Here is a 14,835-nt window from a genome sequence, read left to right on the forward strand (position 1 = left end):
TTATTCCATAAAAAAAAAAAATTCCAGTATTGGCCATGCAGTGTGCTGCTACGTGAGGATTACACTGTTATACTGGTAGAATACTTTATTTTATCCAAACTCCGCCATTACAGTCCATGTTTTAAGGATATCTATGGTTGAGCACAGCTTATTTCATCAGTACAGTACCTCAATCAATTAGATTTAACCATCTGGACTCAAGCATGGCTATATATATGGAAATACTGCTCTATTGTGTAATCCGTGTTAGCTACAATAGATTGGAAGGCATCTATAAGAAGGTTTGAAGCCTAATTCAGACCTGATGGCAGCAGCTACATTTTTCTCTAATGGGCAAAACCATATGCAGTGCAGGTGGGGCAGATGTAACGTGCAGATGTACAGAGAGAGTTAGATGTGGGTGTGGTGTGTTCAAACGGAAATCTAATTTGCAGTGTAAAAATAAAGCAGCCAGTATTTACCCTACACAGAAACAAAATAACTCACCCAAATCTAACTCTCTGCACATGTTACATCTGCCCCGCCCCTGCAGTGCACAAGGTTTTGCCCATTAGAGAAAGATTTTGCAATCAGGTCTGAATTAGGCCCTTAGCTCCGTACTGTGTGTTTTTTCCTATTGTGTTTCTCTAGACATTGCCTTATAATGCTGTAGGACTATTATCATTGCTATCAGAATGAAAGGCTGCAGTCATTATTGTTACTTGTATCTTGTAATTACTTCCAACTCCCCCAGTTCTCTAATGTCTCCCTGTCAGCCCTATTGAATTTCCATGACCACTATGGGATCTCTGATCAGTGCTTGGAACGATCCAGATTTTTTATTTTTGGGGGGGGGGATTACCTGTTATTTTGAGAACTAGAAAATGTAAAACTACTGATTGTCTGCCTGTAACAGTTACAATAAATAATTCACATTTCCCCTCCAGTATAATGGGTTTCTAGATATGAAATCCCTTTTTCTATTTTGCAACATACAATCTCTTGAATAAATAAATGGTAACATCATACATTACTTGCCTACTCTCCTGGAAGTTGTGGGAGACTCACGATTTTTCGTATAGTCCCCCACATCCCCACAAAAGTAGACTAATCTCCCGCCTCCCACCCGCTTCTTGATGAAGCGGGCAGGATGGGGAGATAATCACTGGAATTGTGGAGCTGTGTTTAGGGGCGGGGCTAAATGAGACACATTGCATCATTTTAGCCCCGCCTAATGACGTGAGATTTCCCCCATGGGTGGCCAGTAGGCAGGGCCGGCTCTACCATTAGGCAGCTCCCTAGGGCGCAGGGATTTGGGAAGGGGGCCCAACTGAGTCTTCCTATCACAAAATTATGGATGTCTTTGAAAGAAACTTTCTTGTACTTAATGCAAGTTGTAGCTGTAGAACCTTATAAGTCACAATTTCATCTGAAGGGCTTGGACTTGGGTATTGATGGTTGTTTGGGGCAGTAGGCTGAAGTTTTGCCTAGGGTGCTGAGAAACCTTGCCGTGCCGGTAGGGTCTCCACTCTGGGCTTCCCCAGGAGAGGAGACTGAAAAGTCAGCAAGTACTGTATGGGTAACCTCAATTCTTCCATATAAAAAGGGATAAATGCCATAACAGCAATATTTTTTTCTACTTCGTTATATAAGATTCCGTTTAACACATATGAAGGCAAAATTAAAAACATGATGATTTAAAAGCGATTTGATGGTGTATGGATGGTTTTCTGTGCCAGTGAGAAACGATACTAGTAATAAAACATCCTTCAGTGGAGGTCTCCAGTGGAAGTGTGAGTAACCGCCTGCCAAGGAGTGTGTACAGTCTGTGCTAGATTAGTACATAGACAGATGGAGCGGAACTAAGCAACAGTGCAATAGGAAACACCCTAAGGAGCTAACATCTGTTGGTTTTCTGTTTCCTAAATTAGGATCTGGAGGCTCTGTCTCACTGTTTCTTAAAGCTAAAAATAATTTAAAAACGTGAGCAAAAACTTGGGAGTGCACCAAAGTGATGTTTTTGGTTTCTGTCTACAATCTGAAATGCTTCCGCGTTCTCATATGTCTCATGTTTGTGGTTGTTTTCCCCATTTGAATCTCCCAAATATATTATCCGGCAACTAAAAACAGTACCTGTAGACCTGGCACTCTGCCGTGTCTTATTGAGCGGCTGGATCTCACTTACGCATCTCTTGTCCTGCGCTGTCCGATTGCTTAGGCTGTAGGCAGCGCCCTCCCTTCATTTGTTACACTGCAGTCTGAAGATCTTGGATCAAGGCAAAACAGAGTGTGAAGGCAATGGCTGGAACAGTGGCAGCTTTAACAATTAAAACTTTTCTCTAACGTCCTAGTGGATGCTGGGGACTCCGAAAGGACCATGGGGAATAGCGGCTCCGCAGGAGACTGGGCACAAAGTAAAAGCTTTAGGACTAGCTGGTGTGCACTGGCTCCTCCCCCTATGACCCTCCTCCAAGCCTCAGTTAAGATTTTGTGCCCGAACGAGAAGGGTGCAATCTAGGTGGCTCTCCTGAGCTGCTTAGAGTAAAAGTTTAAATAGGTCGGTCTATCGGACCTGGTGGCCACGGCAACGGCTGGAAAATCCACCTTTTTACCCCAAGTCACCTCGCAGCAGAAAAAGATACCGTCTTTTCAGGCTCAGTCCTTTCGTCCCCATAAGGGCAAGCGGGCAAAAGGCCACTCATATCTGCCCCGGGGCAGAGGAAGGGGAAAAAGACTGCAGCAAACAGCCTCTTCCCACGAACAGAAGCCCTCCCCCGCTTCTGCCAAGTCCTCAGCATGACGCTGGGGCCTTACAAGCGGACTCAGGCACGGTGGGGGCCCGTCTCAAGAATTTCAGCGCGCAGTGGGCACACTCGCAAGTGGACCCCTGGATCCTGCAGGTAGTATCTCAGGGGTACAAATTGGAATTCGAGACGTCTCCCCCTCGCCGGTTCCTGAAGTCTGCTTTACCAACGTCTCCCCCCGACAGGGAGGCGGTATTGGAAGCCATTCACAAGCTGTATTCCCAGCAGGTGATAATCAAGGTACCCCTCCTACAACAGGGAAAGGGGTATTATTCCACGCTGTTTGTGGTACCGAAGGTCTTTACCAAGGTAATGGCCGAAATGATGATTCTTCTTCGAAGAAAAGGCGTCTTAATTATCCCTTACTTGGAGGATCTCCTGATAAGGGCAAGGTCCAGAGAACAGTTAGAGGTCGGAGTAGCACTATCTCAAGTAGTACTACGACAGCACGGATGGATTCTAAATATTCCAAAATCACAGCTGATTCCGACGACACGTCTGCTGTTCCTAGGGATGATTCTGGACACAGTACAGAAAAAGGTGTTTCTCCCGGAGGAGAAAGCTAAGGAGTTATCCGACCTAGTCAGGAACCTCCTAAGACCAGGCCAAGTGTCAGTACATCAATGCACAAGGGTCCTGGGAAAGATGGTGGCTTCTTACGAAGCGATTCCATTCGGCAGATTCCACGCAAGAACTTTTCAGGGGGATCTGCTGGACAAATGGTCCGGATCGCATCTTCAAATGCATCAGCGGATAACCCTGTCTCCAAGGACAAGGGTGTCTCTCCTGTGGTGGTTACAGAGTGCTCATCTCCTAGAGGGCCGCAGATTCGGCATTCAGGATTGGGTCCTGGTGACCACGGATGCCAGCCTGAGAGGCTGGGGAGCAGTCACACAGGGAAGAAATTTCCAGGGCTTGTGGTCAAGCATGGAAACGTCACGTCACATAAATATCCTGGAACTAAGGGCCATTTACAATGCCCTAAGTCAGGCAAGACCTCTGCTTCAGGGTCAGCCGGTGTTGATCCAGTCGGACAACATCACGGCAGTCGCCCACGTAAACAGACAGGGCGGCACAAGAAGCAGGAGGGCAATGATGGAAGTGGCAAGGATTCTTCGCTGGGCGGAGAATCATGTGATAGCACTGTCAGCAGTGTTTATTCCGGGAGTGGACAACTGGGAAGCAGACTTCCTCAGCAGACACGATCTTCACCCGGGGGAGTGGGGACTTCACCCAGAAGTCTTCCACATGATGGTGAACCGTTGGAAAAAAACAAAGGTGGACATGATGGCGTCCCGCCTCAACAAAAAACTGGACAGATATTGCGCCAGGTCAAGGGACCCTCAGGCAATAGCTGTGGACGCTCTGGTAACACCGTGGGTGTACCAGTCAGTGTATGTGTTCCCTCCTCTTCCTCTCATACCAAAAGTACTGAGAATCATAAAAAGGAGAGGAGTAAAGACTATACTCGTGGCTCCGGATTGGCCAAGAAGGACTTGGTACCCGGAAATTCAAGAGATGCTCACGGAAGACCCGTGGCCTCTACCTCTAAGAAAGGACCTGCTCCAGCAGGGACCATGTCTGTTCCAAGACTTACCGCGGCTGCGTTTGACGGCATGGCGGTTGAACGCCGGATCCGGAAGGAAAAAGGCATTCCGGATGAAGTCATCCCTACCCTGATCAAAGCCAGGAAGGATGTAACCATACAACATTATCACCGTATTTGGCGTAAATGTGGTGCGAGGCCAGGAAGGCCCCTACAGAGGAATTTCAACTGGGTCGTTTCCTGCATTTCCTGCAAACAGGACTGTCTATGGGCCTCAAATTAGGGTCCATTAAGGTTCAAATTTCGGCCCTGTCAATATTCTTCCAAAAAGAACTGGCTTCTGTTCCTGAAGTTCAGACGTTTGTCAAGGGAGTACTGCATATATAGCCTCCTTTTGTGCCTCCAGTGGCACCTTGGGATCTCAATGTAGTTTTGGGATTCCTAAAATCACATTGGTTTGAACCACTCACCACTGTGGACTTAAAATATCTCACATGGAAAGTGGTAATGCTGTTAGCCCTGGCTTCAGCCAGGCGTGTCTCAGAATTGGCGGCTTTATCCTATAAAAGCCCTTACCTAATTTTTCATACGGACAGGGCAGAATTGAGGACTCGTCCTCAATTTCATCCTAAGGTGGTTTCAGCATTTCACTTAAACCAGCTTATTGTGGTGCTTGCGGCTACTAGGGACTTGGAGGATTCCAAGTTGCTGGACGTAGTCAGGGCCCTGAAAATATATGTTTCCAGGACGGCTGGAGTCAGAAAATCTGATTCGCTGTTTATCCTGTATGCACCCAGCAAGCTGGGTGCTCCTGCTTCTAAGCAGACGATTGCTCGTTTGATTTGTAGTACAATTCAGCTTGCACATTCTGTGGCAGGCCTGCCACAGCCAAAATCTGTAAAAGCCTATTCCACACGGAAAGTGGGCTCATCTTGGGCGGCTGCCCGAGGGGTCTCGGCTCTACAACTTTGCCGAGCAGCTACTTGGTCAGGGGCAAACACGTTTGCTAAATTCTACAAATTTGATACCCTGGCTGAGGAGGACCTGGAGTTCTCTCATTCGGTGCTGCAGAGTCATCCGCACTCTCCCGCCCGTTTGGGAGCTTTGGTATAATCCCCATGGTCCTTTCGGAGTCCCCAGCATCCACTAGGACGTTAGAGAAAATAAGAATTTACTTACCGATAATTCTATTTCTCATAGTCCGTAGTGGATGCTGGGCGCCCATCCCAAGTGCGGATTGTCTGCATTACTTGTACATAGTTATTGTTACAAAAATCGGGTTATTGTTGTTGTGAGCCATCTTTTCAGAGGCTCCTTCTGTTATCATGCTGTTAACTGGGTTCAGATCACAAGTTGTACGGTGTGATTGGTGTGACTGGTATGAGTCTTACCCGGGATTCAAAATCCTTCCTTATTGTGTACGCTCGTCCGGGCACAGTATCCTAACTGAGGCTTGGAGGAGGGTCATAGGGGGAGGAGCCAGTGCACACCAGCTAGTCCTAAAGCTTTTACTTTGTGCCCAGTCTCCTGCGGAGCCGCTATTCCCCATGGTCCTTTCGGAGTCCCCAGCATCCACTACGGACTATGAGAAATAGAATTATCGGTAAGTAAATTCTTATTTTAAATTACTCAGTATAGCTCAAATTTGTAGGAACAGCTACCAATTATATGTATCGCATATCGTGTTGATAATGAGAACAAGCACTCCATGTAGAGTGGGAGAATGCGCGCTGTGCTCTTGACATCAGCCTATAAAAAGACGTCTCCCAGCCTGTATGTAAGTAATAACACAAGAATCTCATTGGCCCACATGACTGCATCAACAATAATAACCGATAGCTCAGGAATAAAACAGGGGTACAGGTGGTGTGTACCTTTATATTTGTCTCTTACTTAAGATTTACCTTTATGCTAGAGATTTTATTTCTTTAAACCAAACTTCACTTTCTGAACAAGCAAGCACCTGCAGGGCTTACAAAGACTTACTGCTGCACTGGTTGTTGGCACACGGGGTTGGTGGTTCATAAGATACGTCCAAAAACCTGTCAGCTAAAGGAAACCGTACAGAAAACATTGGCTGATGCTTTTCTCTAACTTTCCTGGGGATTACATTTTTATTTATTTTTTGCGTACATTTTTGTCACTTTTTTTTTTCTTTTTCTTTTTTTTCTTTTTAGCAAGCACCGATGTTGAGAATGTAGGGGGTCATTCTGAGTTGATCACACGCTGCCAATTTTCGCTGCGATCAGGTCTCTACTGCGCATGCGTATGCACGTCGTACGGGTACAATGCGGATCATTGCAGAGCTATGGATTTAACAAAGAATCCGTACGCACAGCCGATCGCAAGGTGATTGTCAGAGAGAGGGCATTTATGGGTGGGAACTGACCGTTTTCTGGGAGTGGTAGGGAAAACGCAGGCGTGTCCGGCCATTTGGAGGGCGTGTGTGTGACGTCAATTCTGACACCAAAAAGACTGAAGTGATCGCAAGGGCTGGGTAAGTTCAGACCTACTCTGAAACTGCACAAAATGTTTTTGTAGAGCTTGGCTGCACAGGCGTTCGCACGCATAGTCGCCACCGTGGGCGGTGACTATGCGTTTGCACGGCTGCTAAAAACAGCGTGCAATCAACTCGGAATGACCCCCGTAGTTTGTTGTGTGACGTGGAGACTACAGAGCCAATCTATTGATAAACTTTATTGTTGTGTTTTCCTCTTGTTGGTAATTATCTTTTTACACCCATTACTAATCTGTAAATATCAACGTCAGAAGAGCAGTTATGCGATCAAAAAGTCAAACGTCAACGTGGGCAATGAGGTTCCATACTGGAGAGTCTGAAATCCAGAATGTGCAATATTCCATTGGTTTTCATTCAACAATAAATGATACGTTTTGCTTGTAACTTGCACTGAATTTTGTATCCGCTCTATGGAAAGTGTTGGGGGTGTTCTGGCGAAAAACAAGTGAAATGGAAATTCAGAAGCCAAGCAGTGTGATGTCTTCTCCTGCTGTGACGTGGGCAGAAGACTGGACAGTTACACTATTACATTCTCTTTAAAGCTCAGTGTCATAGATGTGTATGTATTTGTGTTGTCATCCAAGTAACAGAGAAACTATATAATTAGTACATGAGTAAAATAAACCCAAATTGATTTAGAGTGTGAAAAGTTTTTATGCAATAAAATACATTTTAGATGACACCTGATGTTTTGATGAAAGTAATTAGAAACAATAAGTTCATTATGTACCGTCTTGTGATTAGTGTACAGTGTAGGTGCTTAATATTTATAAATGTAAAACAAGCCTGCAAAGACAGAGGACACTGTGTATAAAGGTTTAAGAGAAAAGGGGGGGTTTAACGGGGCTGAATTCAGCAAGGATTGCTATTGCTGCTAAAAGTGGGATTTTTTTTACAAACTCAATTGCAAAGAATCACACAGGTAGTTGCCACCCAGAAATGGAATAAGATGCCCCCTGCAGTGTTTGCGTTGCATGCGCATCGTATGCATCGCAATCCTTGCTCAAATTAAGGAACATCGAAGGGATAAATTCTATCTGCGCTAAGCCAGCGCATTCACAAATCTGCACATGCTATTGAATGCAAGTAAATCACAGATGACATCAGAGACCCATCCGCCAAATGGCCATGACGCCTACGTTTTTGCTTTTAATATTGTGAACGTACGAGATGGTAATGCGGCTCTGGTGCACGTGCATTGCATACGCAGCAAATGTACAGTCTTTCGATAATTGTCCAAATTGTGAAAACGAAACATTGCAATCCCTGCTGAATAAGGCCCCAAGGATGCAGCAGTCAAACCATTGATAGAAAAAAAAAAAACCTTTTATAATGGTTTGTATCAAACATCTGGGACCCAGTGTTGTAATATGTACCAGTGTTCCCATTATAGCGGAGAGCTTGAGCTAGCTACTGTCTTAAGCACACACCTTATTTGATTCCTGGCTGATAGGGTTAAGCGTTCCCAATCAGTAGAGCGGTGTGTATCCAGCCGTGGAGGAGGGGGCTCCTCTATGGAGGTTGGCTGTGCAGCACATGACATGCGACCTCCGGTCCCAACTGTTGCAGGAGCATTTATTGCCTGAAGTTCCTGCATTGGCACTGCATACACTCCTATACGCTGAACGGTCCCAATATCAGAAGAATGGGCTTACAATTGTATAAGTGTGTACTCAGCTTAAAGAATACTTGTTTAGTGTGATTCAGTGGTGTGTGTGTGTGTGTGTGTGTGTGTGTGTGTGTATGTATGTGTGCGTGTGTGTGTGTGTGTGTGTATATATATATATATATATATATATATATATATATAAAGCACTATTCCACAGCACTCCCCTATTCCTAGATTTGGGGTGCAACACGGGTTGTGACCACATTGTTTAAATAGAATTCAGAGGGGCTCTGCATTCACTGTATTATCTAACAATAATAAACAGTGGAGTATTAGTTCATGGATTCATCAATGCATTTAAGCCTGCAGCTTCCGGCAAGGGACCCTACTACACTGCAGGTCCCATGAGGTTTACTTTATAACAGAACAGTTCTTATTTGGTAATTATGAGAGGGTACAATGGAAGGCACTGAGCTCTGAAACACCATGGTACCCCGATTCCATAGTATCCCTCACCCCTGTCTTGTAACCATCCATCTATGTTAATGTTGTAAAAAAAAAATTTTTATCAGCAGACAATTCAATTTTTATTAATGAGTCACATCTTTATGCTTGGAAAACCACACATTGTCTATTATCCTATAACATACATGGCCAGCAGTCATTTGTCTGTTGTCACACAGCAATTATGTAGTACATGTTTTATTGTGGTCTACACAATTATATCCTCCAGTTACAGGTCAATGCACAAGTGAAATATGTTGTGTTTTACTCTTTTTTTAGATTGAAATGTATAAGTCTCTTGGGTACAATTCCACCCCGCAGTTCATTTCAAAGCTATTATCGTATCAACCCAAGTGCAATGAGCAGACTAGATGAACCAACTGGTCTTTGTCCGCTGTCAAGAGTCAATGCTTCATTTGCTGCATGCCGCTATAAAATGGGACATTTACTGATTAACCAAGCTATACTTTAATTTATATCACTCGCCTTCTTCATTTTTCTTGGATAAAGATTTTGTTATCCCCACTGGATGAATTACTGAGCACTGGAAGGTCTCCAGCCCAAGTAAGTGAACTGTCTTTATAGTCAACCAACAATGAGATATCTTTAAAGGTAAGTGTGAACTGTCCATATAACATGACATGCTCAACATGTTCTGTACATGTCAACAGTTAATAATCAAGAGTTCTTTATGATTACTATGCAAACGTTCGTTTGGAACATTTTAGATGAAGACCAGTTCCAAGTATAAACATATGATTGTGATTGATTCTTTCAATGTCTAAGGGCCTCACTTTCCTAAGATTTCTGCAGACCCGTACGTAAGCCGGCCATGTGTACTAACCTCACTGCCCAGTCTGTCTGTCACCAATTTCAGCAGTATATTTAAATGGGAGGATTGTAGGATGATTTGAAAAAAGACAGATCTACATTCTATAATATTAACTAGAAATTATTTCCTTGAAAACTTTAGGAAATACTATCACACTCTGTCCATTAAAGTCATTGGTTATCTGCTCAGAATTAAATATTGAACAAATAAATATTTTATTTAGTCTTTAAGGCTCATCACTTTTATGTGGTGGTAGAAAGCAGGGATTTGGGTGTGTGGCTTCTGTTAATGTTTCAACATCTTTGTGTAATATTTTTTATTTTTCTCTAGCATCCATATGGGATATTGGGGAACCTAGTACGATTGGGTATAGACGGGGTCCAAATGAGCCAGTGCACTTTAAATTTCTTCAACTGGGTGTGCTGGCTCCTCCCCTCTATTCCCCCCCACCCCACACACACACACTCACAGGCAGTTTAGAAAAAAGTGCCCTCGGAAGAGGATGCACATCTCTGCAGCTCCAGAGAGTTTTCTTCAATTTCTTTTTTCTGTTTGTTATTTTCGGTATTCTGTTTGGGCAACAGTATACCTGCACCATGGGAGTTAGGGGGGAACACGGTCACCGGCCTTACGACGTGCAGAGATGCTTCCCCGCTGCAGGACCACCGTCCTGAGGGGTTGTTCAGCGGGGCAATGAGCCTTGGCTGTCACAGCCGCACGCCCCTAACGCTGCCTGAAGGTGATCGGTGGTGAGTACAAACCGGGGGGCCCCGCTAGGGGGTCCCCTGGTCTAAAGTGCGGCTGACTATGGGTGCGGCGTACTGGACCCTCCTGGGGGGATACCGCTTAGATTTCCCGTGTGTACTGGTACAAAACCACTAGAACTTGCACTTGTGTGATGTTTTTTAGCTGTAAGGAGACTTTGCCACTATAAATATATCAGTGTATCTCCGGTGCCATTGGAGGGGGCGGAGTTACATCAGAGTGGGACCTGAGCATTTTGGCGCCTTTCTCTGCTTACTGCAGCCATTCTCAGCACACACAGCGCTTCCTGATTCCACAGCCACGCTGGATATCTGGTACAGGGTGTAGCAAAGGGGGGGAGCCACTTGTGTACACTATCCGGGTCCTCTTTAGGACAGGAATTGTTGGTGTTTACTGTAATATAGTGGCAGGCTTGCAATGTAACTGTCTGTGTATGTTATTGTGTTTACTGTGAAACATGGGTAAACAAACTGTGCAGTGTATGCCACACCAGATTCTCCCCATTATCATCTGAGTCTGTCTCCTGTGACAAATGCAGCCAATCTTCACAACTCAGTGAAGAGGCTGGGGGAGAGTGTTGTAATTTGAAATATGTGGGGAGGACCACTCGGCCAATAAAAGTAAGATTTATGGAGCATAGGAGGAACGTAATTAATAAAGCTACTATCCATAGTGTACCCAGGCATTTTAACAAACATCATGAGGGTAACCCAGCATCCCTAAAAATTATTGGACTTGAACATATTCCAATAACAAAAAGAGGAGGGGATAGATTTGCAAGCAAGAGATTTATTGGACTTTCCAATTAAACACACTACATCCACAAGGTCTGAACGAGGCCTTAGAACTTAATGCAATTCTTGATTGAGCTCATCAACTTCTGTTATACCCCTGTTGATACGGTGAAATTAATATCCATAAATAATAAAATTTCACTTATGTCTAATTTAGTGCCTCTTCAAATTTTAAAGTGAGACTAGGGATTGGACCTATGTGTTCTGTATGAGTCTTTCTGAATTTGGCTATAGGTTGGAATCAACAGTTAATGTTTTATATTTGTTTGATAAAAGTTATGCTTCCCCTTTATCTGTATGATTGTCTAGTTACGACACACACTAGGTTAACATGATTTTGTTGCTATAGAAACTGTCACTTCCGGTGACTACATTCACAATTGATGAATATTTTTTTACCCATAATTAAAGTATTTTATTGAAGTTCTCTGTTAAGTGAGGAAAACCACTAATTAGTTAAGACTGTGAATTAACGATCCCGCTAGTAAAGAAAACGGGACATTTCTGATATGAGAAACAAACGTGTAATTGCCATTAACAAAGTGCATTAAGATGTGCCGGGCCTGTTGCTATAGGAACAGGCTATTTCCGGTAAACGTGCACGTTGCTTAAGCTTCTCCTTCGATGTTCCTGTTTCTTTTCGGTTACTTAGCAACTAGCCCCTCAGGAAGTGACGGCCCCGTAGTTATGGGAACGATTTACTTCCGGGATTTGAGACCCATGTGATTTGCGAGCGGGGCGGGACCTGCGGAGTGATAGATGGCTGTCCCTATGAACGGACAGCCATACAGGAAGTTGCTACGAGCAGCGTCATGTGATCGGTGACACGATCACATGACCGGGAACGGGGAATTTATTTATTTATTTAATAATTTAGTCCTTTCTAAGGGATCCATGATTAATTTTATGAATATTAGTTTATGAATGTTTTTATTTAGTAGTCTCTGCTGTTTCTGCACTTTAGAGTATTCGAAATTCTAATGTTTGATCTTAATTGATGATTTATGCTAATTGACTGATGACATCATTTCCCCTATAAAAAGGGGCATAATCTGAACACTCATTACCCTTTGATAAAGCTGCCTGGAGCGGCGAAACGCGTAAGAGAACACTGCTCTTGACCATTGGATGTCATCTAAATCAGCACCAACGGACCTCAGATCCAGGACATACCCATCTATATGCAATTGGTGAACCAGGATCCCGATTCCAGTTTGGCCTTACAAGGAAAATTTCCAGGATTCATCTTCTAACGGAACACAGCGTGTTGGACATTAAAGTGTCAATTCAAACGGACTGTGAACCAGAATCCACTTCCACAGGCTAAGACCCGGATTCGGATCCTTGCATCGGAACACTTGATGGGTAACTGATCACATTGGTCCTGGTAAAAATCAGATTTTGTGTCCAAACATTATCATATGGACCTTGTTTGCTTCAATAAGGTTTCCGCTGAGGAGCTTATTACACATCCATGAATTGGTCTATGAGCATTTTTATTTCTTATATGAATTTTATTGATATTTGATATATCAGTCTGTTTTAAATGAATAAATTTACACATTATTAGCATCAGCTGTATTAGCGCTGTAATCTATTCTTTTTCCATATTCTTTGTACAGGAGATTGACTATCTCCAATTTACAGCAGCTAGGAGGAACCACTCATTTCTGCGCCTGTCCATTATATACTTGTTATATAATTTTTTTTGCCTTCAGAGCCCACATGGCTGGCGTCTCTTAAAAGTATGATGTCTGATATGTCATCACAACTCACTGCTAATGTGCAGAAAACTCAGCTACTACAATAGGCTGTTGCAGATTTAGCTGCTAAGGCAGATGCAGTACAGCCCCCCCCCCCCACCCCTCATGCAGGTCCACAGCAGCGTGGGTTACCTGCTCTACTCTCTGACACAGATGATTATATAACAGGAGGATGGGGATGATTTGGATCCTGTTAATGGGGATCCTGATTCTGCTCAGGTATTGAACCCCTAATTCTTGCTATAAGGGACGTGCTAAAGCTCCCTTTAGAAGACGCTGCATCACAGCAGTCATTTTTCTTTATACAAAACAAGCCTACTGTCACTTTCCCTGACTCTACAGAGTTAGATGACCTATTCAAACTGTCCAAAAAAATTTTGCGCACTTTCCCATTTGCTCCTGAAGGTAGGACGTTTTGGGAGGAACCCCTTGGAGTAGATGTATCAATCTCTCGCCTGTCCAAAAAGGTGGTGCTTTACCATGAAGGATCCTGGGGATGGAAAGATAAAGACTACACTCAAATCTATTTACATGGCAGCAGGTGTCTCACAAAGGCCGGTCATTGCGGGTTGCTGGATGACCCATGCCATTTATTCCTGGGCCACTCAGATTCAGGGGAGCCTCTCAGAGGATATGCCCTTGGTCACTATGGTGATCCTCCTGAAACACATTCAGGACGCTACATGTGTCCTCTGTAATTCACTCGAGATGGGGAACATTAATGCTAGGACTTCTGCCATGGCGGTGTTGGCGCGCAGGGCCTTGTGTTTTGCGTCAGTGGATTGTGGATGCAGAATCCAAATGTGTAGAATCCCTCCCCTTTTCTGGGGAATGGCTCTTTGGGTTTGAGTTGGATACCTGGATTTCCAAATTTATGGCTGGGAAGTCCATGTTTCTCCCCTCTGGGGCCCCGCCGGCGAGACTCCTATCCGGGGCCCTCCATCTAGTCCTTTCGGTCTCAGATTTCTATATAAGACCAGAGGTGCCTCCAATGCGACTAGAGGTACCAGAGGTAAGTCCAGAAAGCCTGCAAGCTCCAGCTCTCAGGACCAGTCCACCGCTTCTGCTTCCGCTAAGGTTTTAGCATGACTGTGCACACCCACCCCGAGGGGATCTCGAGGTGGGAACTCGACTGTGTTACTTCAGCCACATCTGGGAGACTTCCTGCCAGGATACCTGGGTCAGAAATCTCGTTTCTCAAGGCTACAAGCTTGAGTTCGACAGTACTCCCCAACGATTTTTAAAATCAGGCTTACCAGCTTTGGAGGATATGCAAGTTACATTACAATAGGCCATCCAAAAGTTGGTCCAGTACCACATCATTGTTCCAGTACCAATACTGCAATGCGGCAAGGGTTATTACTCCAACCTGTTTGTGGTGCCGAAACCGGACGGTTCGGTAAGACCCATTTGGAATCTAAAATCCTTGAATCCTTATTTGAAGGTGTTCAAGATGGAATCCCTGCAAGCAGTGATTGCGGGCCTGGAAGAACAGGAATTCATGGTCTCCTTGGATATCAAGGACGCCTACCTCCATATTCCGATTTGGCCACCTCATCAGGCGTCTGCGGTTTGCCCTGTGGACGATCACTTCCAAGTTCAGGCACTGCCCTTCGACCTGTCCACAGCCCCGAGGGTATTCACGAAGGTGATGGCGGAGATGATGTTCCAACCACGGGTCCAGGGGGTCAATGTTGTCCCTTACCTGGACGATCTTCTGA

At 44.5% G+C, this 14,835-nt stretch overlaps 1 protein-coding gene across 1 annotated transcript in view; it reads right to left on the reverse strand.

Moving 5' to 3' along the window:
- Nucleotides 1–9,451: 9,451 nt before the first annotated feature.
- The window catches only part of LOC134968628 (extracellular calcium-sensing receptor-like), a 155,048-nt gene continuing 149,664 nt past the window's right edge, over nt 9,452–14,835 (reverse strand). Inside the window, exon 9 of the mRNA XM_063944161.1 lies at nt 9,452–9,615. Within this exon, the coding sequence (XP_063800231.1) occupies nt 9,452–9,615 (164 nt within the window). The remainder of the gene's footprint in view (nt 9,616–14,835) is intronic.

The sequence above is a fragment of the Pseudophryne corroboree genome, chromosome 11 (assembly GCF_028390025.1).
Source record: "Pseudophryne corroboree isolate aPseCor3 chromosome 11, aPseCor3.hap2, whole genome shotgun sequence".
Lineage (NCBI taxonomy): Eukaryota > Metazoa > Chordata > Amphibia > Anura > Myobatrachidae > Pseudophryne > Pseudophryne corroboree.